Consider the following 12270-nt stretch of genomic DNA (forward strand, 5'->3'; position numbering starts at 1 on the left):
AATTTAGTTTATACTGAGGTAGCGTTTATTTCGTGGATCATTTTCCTTCTATGTAATAAATATCAATATTTAACTGATGTCTAGAGCAGCCAGTAACAAATGGTATAATACATTGTATTAAAAAACATTTATGTTACATTACATATAATATTAAATTTAAAAACCAGTACAAATAAAAATATATTTAATTCAAACCCATAAACATACACACGGTACTCATAGAATGTATCCATATACAGTCCATATTATATACCGGGTAATAGACTATACTATCTGGGATTTTTTTTATTAAATACTTTGTCTCCTCTTCATCTCCCCCTTCTGGATAGAGCAAAGAGCCAGAGATAAAAAAGACTTCTTATCTGGACCTCTTACTGTCCAAATTATGAATCACCCCTTACTGACTACAGTAGCGAGAACATCCTAATGGTTAAAGCCCAAACTCTACATATCATGTTATAAATAGTCCATGTGAAAAGCAGCAGGCTCACCGTGGATAATGAGCTCAGAGTCTTTGTTGAGTTCATAGAGACGTAGTGCTTCCTCCAGCTCCAGTTGAGACGACACAGTGCAGGGGTCACCTGACAGCAGAGGACAGACTATGTTATTCATCACATTCAGATACAAGAAACCAGGTTACTAGGAGACATGAGAGGAAGAAAGAAAACCAAGAGACATCTTTTACATTATTCACTCAACATGTGTTCCTGCAAAACTTGCAATTACACAATTTTGTCAACCATGTCATATTCAATGTATAACTACAGAAGTGGTTCCCAGCCCTTTGAAGCCACGACCAACCAAACTCAGGCATGTGACAACAATCTACCCGTTCTTTCTGGAGGTTACAGTGTCTGCAGTTGTCTTAACCTGCAGCAGTAAACTGTTCTGGTCTATTGAAATCAATGGTAAAAACAGTTAACAGTCTTTTTTTCTCTCCACAACAATCTGGCACAACAACCAGGATGGAGAATCCCTGTACTGCAGTACATTGAGTTGACAGTGCAGTCAAAAGGACATGCTCTGTATCTACAGCAACAACTAGTCGATATATCAATTAGCTAAAAGTGAAACAATTAATTTGCAGGTAGCTGGGAACTAAATAATGGTTTAGGTCAAGGTAAAATGTATTTATACAGCACAGAAAAGTCACCACCTTAAAAAAAGGGTCACACCGTTGGACCGCCTTTAGCTTTGATTACGGCACTCATTCACTGTGGCACTGTTTCCATAAGCTACTGCAATGTCACAAGATTTATTTCCGTCCAGTGTTGCATTCATTTTTCACCAAGATCTTGCATTGATGATGGGAGAGTCGAGCCACTGAGCAAAGCCTTCCCCAACACATCCCAAAGATTCTCAATGGGGTTAAGGTCTGGACTCTGTGGTGGCCAATCCATGTGTGAAACTGAAGTCTCATGCTCCCTGAACCACTCTTTCACAATTTGAGCCTGATGAATCCTGGCATTATCATCTTAGAATATGCCCATGTCATCAGGGAAGAAAAAAATGCATTGATGGAATAATCTAGTCATTCATTATATTCAGGTAGTCAGCTGACCTCATTCTTTGGCACATAACGTTGCTGAATCTAGACCTGACCAACTACAGCAACCCGTTACCTATTTGCTTAGTTAAATCCAGGTGGCGACTTTTTTTGGCCAGGCAGTGTATAAGAGGATCAATAAGAACTGCACCCATTAAAACAAAAGGTATGATATGTAGATTTGATGTTCCGTACATATGGCACTTTTCCACTATACAGTTCCAGCACAACTTGACTCTTTTTCCATTACTACAGTACCTCCTCAAAGTGGGTGGAGACATCATAGGCTGCATGGAACTGCTGTGACGTCTTTTTATATGCGACACACACAAAAGGAGTGACTAGTGAAGCAGTTATTTTCTGTGTAACTGAATCATTAGAATCAGTTAATTAATACTATTAGTTCAGTACTTCCTGCATGACTGGAGCGCAGACTCCGACTGACACGGTCACTGAACTAAAATACGGGGGTTGAAGAAGGGGTTGTGATGTGGCTCGTGATCACCGGCTCTCAGCAGTGCTGTTGCTAAACACACCAGACTCCTTTGTTAAATATTGAGATTTTAGAAATGTCCTTGCTAAATGTTGGAGATTAACGCTTGTTTTCAGGATTTTTAAGTCTTCTAAACTGATCTACAGATGGGCATTGTTCGGTTTGATTTCTGTGTCGGAAGTCGCGCTCAGAGCAGGTACTAAAAAAGTACCAGTTACTAGATACTATCCCTAATGGAAAAGCAAACAAACTGAGTACAGTCATGCCATGCAGAGTTGGGCTGGAACTGTGTAGTGGAAAAGCGCCAGTAAAAAACATTGCTTTTGGAATCTGTTATCTGTAACAATTTATTATGAATCAGCAGATAAAAAAAATTTAAGTAATTGCTTTCATTTGACTACATATTACTTATTTCTAATTTTACTGGCTTTCCTTTTCTCCTCTTTTCATTTTTTTGCAGGTATTTTACATTTTACATATGAAAACCCAGTTTGAGACCCGGCACATGACACGAACAGGCTCCACCTCACATACATGACATTTAAGAGATCAGGTAACATTTTATTTACGCATGCAGATAACTATGTGAAGACTGATTTTCATTCCTCAGGCCAACATTTTTATAGCATAGTATAAACAGTGGCTCAAACAGTAGGTCGGCATGACATTTAAACATATTTGTCTAACCACTGAAAGTATGATGTTACCTAATATAATGTTGAAAAATGTGTGTGGGTGCGAGTCAGTACATTTGAAATGAGAAAAAAGGAATTATCGTGGTAGTCACTCAAAAATGGATTAATGGACAAGAAAAAGTAATGCATTGTTTGTTTGTTTGTTTTTAAGGAGGTGAAGGAAGCAGCATGACATGGGGTTGCTGTGCCTTTGTCTCCAGGCCTGAACAGTTCACCATCATCACAGGGAGGAAAAATTCCTTCCTAGGTTTCCTGTCAATATCTAACAGATTACGTCAGGGAGGCTGTTTTGCTCAGGAGAAGGTGAGTGATGCAGACAGACAGATGCCCTGAACATCAAAGTAGATGCAGAGAAAACCTTGACTCGGAGGTGCTGTGAAATGACCCACAGTAGACATCCTCATGAATGTTTTGCAGATCTTATCCCCAGCTACAGAAAATGCTTGTTAGAGGTTATTGTTGCCAAGAGGTATTCAGCCAGTTTTAAATCAAAGAGTTCACTTAAATTTTCCACCAGCACGGTAAATGTTTAATGGGTGTGTTCCATAAAGATACCAAAGATTGCAGTCGTTTGTGTTATCAGCCTAAGCACATTGTGTGTGTGTCTATACGATCAGATAATATTTTAATAAGGCCTTATCCACATGGAAAGAGAGCTTTTCCAACACAATCTTTTACCTTTTCCTTTCTTAAAAAGTTTTCCATAACACAGCATCATTTCGAGAAATGCCACTATCCACATGAAACCCACTCTGGGACCCGTTTTACAAAAATATGGTGTTCAGTGATCCCAAAACGGTTGTTCCATGTGGATAAAAAGCTGATACGACAAAAACCTGAGCGGATTCTCCTGGATTTGTCTCCTATGGGCTTTAACAAGAGAGACAAAGAGATTGTCTCTCTGGTATTTCTGTCATTTTTATTTGAAAAATAATTCATAATCAATACCTACATCGAATTTATCATTTGAAGCTCTACGCAGAATACAAATGTTTATTTTTAAATATATTTGCAAGCTTATGGCCCGTTTTTCCTCTAGAATACGCAACACTCAGCAACTCTTACTAAATACATTTAAGGGTTTTAATGTGGATTATTTTAGTAAGTCATAAGGAACAAACTCTTTCTAAAACGAAAGTGTAACAAAAAGAATTGCTTTTACTTTTTGGAACAGACAATGCATATATCTAACTTTCTATCTATTCATTAATCCATGATATGATTTAATAGCAGATTTTGACTCGCTAATTGCATTGTTTCAAATGGCTATTGAGGTTTGAAAACAATCAAATGTTCAGACCTGCTGTGCACTCCATAATAAATGTAGTTACACCGTAATAAAAATTGACAGTATTGAGACGGTGACATAAATAATAAGCTGGAAATATTTTAATGTCCGGCCATTCGGGCTGACAGTGAGCACTTAATATGGAAAAGTGAGTGGGAGACATCCTATCACTGACATGAGTACTTCATTACAACCATCAAGCAGCTTTTCTTTCTCAGGCAGACTAATGACTGTAGTGACTGTATGTGGGTGGCAACCAGTGGGAGCTGATCTGAGCCTAATGAGTTTGGGCAGAATGACCTTATCCTGAGCAGAGCAATCTAACAACTCCATCTTTCCTATGACACTATTACTGCTGCCTGACTAACTGGCTGACAGCAAGAGACTAGGAGGTGGCGGTGGGGGGACTGAGCACTTTCTTTACTGACAATGAAAAGACAGTTTTAAGGTGTTGACATGAGCATGAGTACCAATTCACTTCAAGATGTGGTAGCAATCATCAAATTAATTTTATTTATTTATTTATTTTTCGGTGTATTTTTATTAGCTTCTCCTGCCTGAGGAACAAGTTAAAAAGAAAAGGCAGTAAGTGAGTTGTACCTTCCTCGTCGATCCACTTCATGGTGAAGAGCTGGTCGTTGTCCATAGAGCACATGTCCTTCACTTCTCCATACAGACCCTCGTATGAGATGGATGGTTCAAAATGTGTAATCATGATGTCCCTGCAAAAAAGGCAGACTATTTGACTATTTGACTTAAATGAGACAGAATCATAAACCAGTAACCAAATGAAAAGATAGGCTATTACATATTGCAAAGCAACAAATGCTTCCTTGAAAACAATATATATATATGTACACATATATACACACACACAGCAACAGTCTCACCTATCAAGTTCTAATTATAGAACAACCACCATCTTATGAAAAAAATATTTCTCTTGAAACACACAAGTGCCAATGGAGTAGAGCTGAAACAATTACTTGATTAATCGATTATTAATCGAATACTAAATTAATCGTCAACTATTTTGATAATCTATCTGTAGCTTTTTTCATTATTAAAACAAGATTTCTAATTGTTTTAGCTTCTTGAATGTGAATATATTCTCCGTTTCATTGCTCCATATAACAAAGAAATTAATCATTTTGGTTCGTGGACAAAACAAGACACTCAAGAACATAATTTCCAGGTTTGACAAACACTGATCAAAATTTTTTTAACGTTTTCTGACATTTTGTGGACCAAACAATTACTTGATTAATCGATTATGAAAATAATCGTTAGTCACAGCTCTTCTATGGAGCTCTCGTAGCTGTCACACAATCCCATCACACAACAGTCACAATCAAATCAACGCCATTTAAGTTCAAATCTGTCAGGCAACTCTTTACCGGGTGTATTCTTAAAAAGTGAAGATGGTGGATAGCTGTTGTGCCTGGAAATGCTAAAAAAAAGTTTATTCTACATGCCATCATTGCAATACCTAACCATTTCCAGAGTAGGATGGTGGCCAGTTTATCAAGTTGAAGTTGTTGATTAGTTAATGTCTGCTCCAGCGGTTTCCATTCTTGTGAAAAGTCAAGGTCAGATATATTCAGTCTGTTAAGATGTGCACTATATTGCTTGATCTCTGTGGAATTTAGGGGCGCAGTGAACTTTGATGGCCTGACACCAGCACTGGTGCCCGAAGCTCTATATAAGGTTACACAGTTGACAGTGCACTCCTTCATTCGTTCATCGCCTACCGATGTATCCTCGATATTTGGGGCGCAGGAACACTGGAGCCAATCCCAGCTGACGTAGGGTGAAAGGCAGGGTCAGCAGTCCATCGTGAGGGCAAATAAATTGGACAAGCATTCACTCTCACATTCACACCTGCAGTCAATTTAGAGTGTCCAATTAAGCTCTGCATGTTTTTGAACTGTGGGAGGAAACCAGAGAACCCGGAGTTCTTTTTATTGTTGCATGTCTGGTGAAAACTTTAAAAAGTAATGTTAGAATGTTATTTAAAGGTTGGTTAAAAATGTATGTCCAGACAATTTAATATTTTCCACAAGTTCTTCAGAACTAATCTCCAAATCTGTGTATGCTTTTCTTTTCATAATCTTTATTAGACAATTAAGATATATTACCAACACACTAAAAAACAAAAAATCAAACCAGCACAAATGTATGGAAGGTACATCAAAAAGTGCATTGAAAATAATAAAAGAACAGTAGCTGAACAGAATTGGAGGTACAAGCAATGACAATGAGGTACACGCTCACACCTGTCCTTTCCACACCTTAAAGTGTATAAAAAAAAGTGTTCAGTATTAGCTGTAACTATTTTAAATTAAATATTTGTCACATTTGAAACTCAAAGGAATGAACCCTAACCTGTACAACATTAGCAACAACATATTTCTTTATCTTTGAAATAAGATAACTTCATATTATGATGTGAGTGCAGAATATATAAGAACCATCAGCGCTTTCAAACCTTCTAGGAGTGCCGAATTCATGGTCAGTGCTACAGTGGTTATTTATATAGGAGAGACAGTGATGAGGCCCACGAACCGCCATTTGAATAGGCTTGGTTTCTACCTCGTCTATAAAAAAAAAAAAGAGAAAGAAAGAAAATCTACACATTTGAGAAAACGTTTTCTGTACCTTAATTTAAATGTTATGTTTTTAGTATATATACTAATAACACTTACTAGTATACTAACTTTTCCACAATGAAACATTCTGACCCATTCCCTCTTATTGATGCATTTAAAGGAGATCTTTGGAGAACACTACAGTTCGATGCCAAAAAACTCTGCTATTTGTGAGTCACAGTCTCGCAGCAGTCCGTCACAATTCTGTTAATTCATCTATACAGAGTGCGGGTGTGACAAACTGAGCAAAAGCAGAAACGAGAATGAGTACAAAAGGAGTGAGGATGGTCTGGACACAGAGACAGACAAACTAAAAGAGAATGGATTCTAAACAGCAATTGTGACAGCAATTAAAGATTGCTCAGAATGCGCTAAAACTAATCTGATTTTATGCATATCCACATTCTATCCAGAAAAATGATGTGATAAAAACCACACACAGAAGTGGTTTGAAATGCAATTCAAATCGTGCAGCATCCTCTCTTCAGCCCTTCTCTTTGGTGAAGCTGAACAATTAATGGAAATTTAATAAAAATTGCTACATGGCCTTCTGCAATTTTCAAATCGCAGTAGGCGCAGTATTTCTTAAAGCCAAAATGTGTGTCAAATGACCATTTTAGATTAAACATTATACACATCATATTCTACAGACTGAAGAAAACATCTTTGTCTCATACAATTTCAGTCAAAATAATCACAATTTGATATTTATATAAAATCGCTCAGCCCTACTCTTTAGCGGCATTTAAACTCACTGAATGGTGAGAGTCAACCAATTCTGATCTTTACCTTCCATGTGGCACAAATTAGATATGACCCATGACAGTGTAAGCAGGTAAAAAGCACATGGATTCAGATATCATCATGAAATTGAATTGGAAAGTATAGAGATCAGATATTCCACTTTCACAAACAAGACAGTGGTGAATGACATAAATACACATGTACACTATCTACTATCACACGACTCTCCTTCAACCTGTGCAATGAAGGACTCATGCCTCTTCAGCTTTTCAAGCAAGGACTAATTTAACACCTTTGAAAGAAATTGTAAGCAGGTCATCCAAAAAAAATCTGCAACTTATAAGACTTGCAGTGTAAAAGCAGCCTTAATGCTACACACAATGACAGCATTAAAACCTGTGATGAAAGCTGTGCCTCCTCCGTTGCCAACGCCAGGTTTTTGTCTTGTGAGACAGAGGGGTTCTGCAGCTTGACCTGACAGGGCAATTGTTTGGAGAGCGAGATGACACACCTCCATTTTTCCTGCAAACCATGCCACAAATGTGGGTACGTCTACGCAGTTACCAAAGCCATGCATACAGATAGATTGGTTATGTCTGGACACACACAAATTAGATTTGTTTACTTGCAATGAACAGTGCAGACAGTCTACAGAAAAGATCTGATTTCAGGACAAAAATCAAATCTGCCTGCAGTCTGAAGACAGCCCAGGACTCACTGTCCATCACCACACTCGATTACTTCCCTGAAGAGCAGAAAAAAGGCACAGAGCTTTCAATACATTACTCACTGCCTCTTCAGCTCAGACATAAGCACAAACACTCAAACAGTATGATGAGACATGAGATAAGGCGAAAAAGAAAGAGCTTTGATCCCCGTGGATGTGACCATCAGTCCATCATCATTTCACAGCAGCGCTAGGATTGATGTCGCCTGCTCCTCACCATGTGGTCAGCATCAGTGATGTTTACAACCCAAGGTGGGGGATGGAGAACGTAGACTGGAGCTTTTACAGGTCTTCAGGCGACAGGAGTCTAAGCTCCGCTTTATGATCGAGCGCAAGCGGGGTGGTAAAAACAAGGAGAGCACGGCAAAGACAGGAGTTAAACGGAGATAAAGAGGGGTGATGTCCCACCAGCCAGGGAGCGACCCCACAAGGACAAGTACATCTTACTCGCTTTACTGCCATCATCAAAAATGGACCCAGATTTTCATCAACTTGAGAGCTTGATAGCAAGATGATAAAAGGCCAACACGCAGAGGAAACAATGCACACCTTCAAGGTCATCTACTGCACAAGTCCAAGGACAGCGTATAGTGTATGAGGTCACTGTAGGGTGCACACATAAACATACTGTGCTGTCTGTGATTTATTAGCACACGTTTCAGTTTCACATTCATGATGAGCATCTAAAGAGTGAGGCTTCCTCCTGGTATTCAACTCTCTGAAACTACACACATGAAGAATGAATACAGCTTTGTGTGCAAAAATAAACTGACACAAAGCTCAGACTGATGCCTACTGCACCATCCTCCCTCTATTTTCTCACCCTTCCTCCAATCATACTGGTGTTAATCATTGGCTCTGTGTGAGTGCATATGTGTGTGTTGGCAAAAACATTCCTACAGTCGGATATGTCCTCTAGAAACAAAATGGCTGCTCAACTTCCTCTTGCAGCCCTGATAACATCGAAAAATAAAGTGCATGAAGTGAACAAATAGACATACACACACCTTAATCTTAACCAGTTAATGACTAGCCATAGCCTTAACCTAACTACAATTCAAATCTTAGCCCCAAACCAGTTGCTCAGAACCAGGACCAGGTTTTGGTCTCCATGACCGACTACTGGTGTTGACATGGTCAGTGTTTACGCCAGAAAAGGTCCTAAAGACACAAGTGAGAGTGGCAGCTTAATAATGCCAGCAGTTGACTTTAACAATGTCACGTGTATGTGGACCTGAGCTGTGGGTGTTCATTAGACACTGTGTCGATGCTGTAGTTAAAGTTAACCCATGTCTCAGGTGCTTTGAAAAACATTAATCGTGACACAGATACAGGCTCATGAAAGAGGAGCTTCCATAGTTACAGGAAAGTGACAGAGACCAAGTGATAAAAATATATTTATATATTTTTTATTGCTGATAGATGAAATTCAAAGGCAATTAAAAACAAATCTTTAAATAAGAATGTAAGTGCCTGCCCTAATTATATATACATTATAGATTAAAGAAATTATCATTCTTCATTACAGCTATTAACAAGAGTCTAATTAACAATAATAATAAAACTAATAATCATGACTTTTGGCCCTTTCGTTTCCTCAAATCTACTGGTGGTAAAATGTGGTCATTGCATACATAAGTTAATACATGAAGAAAAACCTTGATATACCAAAAGTCATTGATTACTTTGTCATTTTAAGTTCTATGAAATTAAAATGGAAGCCTCTAGGTTTTGAATTGTTGTTTGGAAAATAAATTAATTAATAGACGGGAGAATCCTCACCATCAACAGACATTGCACAGACTAAGTAATTGCAAATTAAAAAACTTAATTAATATTAGCTGAAGTATAATGATTTTAACTAAGCAGTTTAAGCACTTCTGTGTTGCATAATATTATTTTTTTTATCCAACAATAAAATTGACAGACAATGGATTCAGGTGAAAAGAAACTGGAATATAATCTAAAACGTGGTGACTTGTAGGGACAAAAGGAAAATAAGATGCATGATTCTTCAGAGTGACGAACGTGGATGGATTGTGCAGCTTATCACTGGTGAGTAACAGGGAGGAAGTGGCATTCCTCACAGACCTGGCATTCCTCCGCTCTCCTCTGTCCTGGAGTACAGCTAAATTAAAAGGAGGAGGAGGAAATGGAGAGGGGTTTGGCCTGTGCCCCTGGGGTCTTAACTGCCGTGAGTAGGACTCTGAAGCCCCATCTGCCCGGCATGAAGCCATTCGTCACCGGCGAGCGCTCAAGCAGAAAGAAGGGTCAGGGTGCCTCTCTAGGCTTCCACGAGCACCTAGGACCATCCATCTCTCTGTCAGCACTGCCATGGCTATAGCCCCCTGCATCACCTCTACACAATCCACATGCAATAGCTCCGAGAACAAGAATGACATGCTAACACAGACAAAAAAAGCACACTGTAAGTTAGAGTTGTCCAAAAAGAGCCAACTACGCAAAAAAACTGGCGAAAACAGGCAAACTGCCACCAACCCAACCCATGGCTCTACTGGTCCAGACTCCAGCATGCTGCCGTCTCCAGGCAACTACGTCCACCTGTCGTATTAAACGGGGGGAGCTTGGAGTCTTGCAGCACAACAGAACCAATCATATGCACCCAAGCTAAACCTGAGGACAAGGGCATTTATACCATGAGACAGAGTGGACACGAACACTTCTGCTGTGTTGAGTCCAACAGATACATTAAACACATATAAGCGGCAGATTCAAATCTCTTACACTCACACTACAATGAGTGGAAATGTGTGAGTGATTTGAAGGACAAGTGGGTGTGTTAATTTGTGGTTCAGCGCTTGAGGAGCTTTCAGAGGGGAAAAACTCAACAACATACAACTCACTGACAGCTTCCCGTATTTCATACAAAGCCAAGCCTTCCAAAGGAAATGCTCGTCTTTGAAAAAGTACAGCTCCTTTCAAAAAAATTAATGGCTCCATTGAGCCAATGTAATGCCATGCTCTTGCTTTATGCAGCAATCCTGAAGTTGAGACTCATAAGAATTCTCGTGTTTGTCAATGTTGCCAACACTAAAGACACTTTTTTTTCTTTGTAATTTTCACCTGACGTGGTAACACTGTGGCAGTAAAACCCACAAATCACAGCCTTTGCTAAGATATAATTTTGGGCTGCATGTTCTTCAAAAAGAGGCTTAGGGAAAAAGAAACTTGTGAAAACTATGTCTTATGATAGAATATAGAGTAACACAGATGCACTCTTTGTGAAGCTCCTGTTATAGTTTCATAAATGAATGTTCCATTTGCAACATTCATTTAAAATGTAATCTTTCTTTCAGAAAGAAACTTTAAAAATGCACCCAAGCATTACCCGTTTAGTACAAAGTATTTGCTCGTATTCCTTTGTTTCAATTCATCCACTTATCATCACTGTCAGTTTCTGACCATGTGGTCAAATATCCTCTATTGACCTTCAGTGAAAATGAGACCATCATGAAGACAGACCAGTGACAGACTGCAACTGCTACAGCCTGACAGCAATCTGCTGATGACACTCTACTGTCAGTAGATTCACTTGAGACTTTTTTAGAGCCATTTAAAATCTCCAACTTAAAATTGTTATTATTCTATTATTTGCAAATTATTCAAGGTGACAGGATGTTTTGAAATGTTCAAATAGTTATCTTCTTTCGGGCACCGGGAATCTAAACAGCCAAATAAATAATTCTATCAGCAGATTTCATTGGTGACTTCTTTGAAACAGAAAAACGAAACCGGACACATGATGTGCTCAGAGCTGCCATAGTCATAGTTATTTTAATTATCGAGTAGTTGATAATCAAAGTGTTTCAGCTCCAATGTCACATAAGTTACTCAACTTTTGTTAAGATGTTTAAACATCAAAACTCTTAAGGAATGTCTAGTGTGAGATAAAGCAGTTTATCAAATTAGATTGTCCAAACAAAAAGTAAGCACCACATGAGGCTACTACTGGATCAAATAGGTTGATTCAGAGAATCATTAACCCCACTAACCCACTCTTCTAACTGCTACAATTAATCAACAATATCATTGATGACATCCCCTCTTAATGCACCCCAATACCAAATACAGTGAGTTAAATCCATTTTTTTCTGCACTCCAACATAGC

The 12270-nt window shown here is 38.6% G+C and overlaps 1 protein-coding gene across 1 annotated transcript in view; it reads right to left on the reverse strand.

Moving 5' to 3' along the window:
* Positions 1-12270, reverse strand: part of prkci (protein kinase C, iota) — a 28340-nt gene that overhangs the window by 13738 nt on the left and 2332 nt on the right. Inside the window, exons 2-3 of the mRNA XM_044036131.1 lie at positions 4623-4744; positions 492-581 (exon numbers count right to left, since the gene is read on the reverse strand). Of these exons, the coding sequence (XP_043892066.1) occupies positions 492-581; positions 4623-4744 (212 nt within the window). The remainder of the gene's footprint in view (positions 1-491; positions 582-4622; positions 4745-12270) is intronic.

This window comes from Solea senegalensis, linkage group LG1 (genome assembly GCF_019176455.1).
Source record: "Solea senegalensis isolate Sse05_10M linkage group LG1, IFAPA_SoseM_1, whole genome shotgun sequence".
NCBI classification, from domain to species: domain Eukaryota; kingdom Metazoa; phylum Chordata; class Actinopteri; order Pleuronectiformes; family Soleidae; genus Solea; species Solea senegalensis.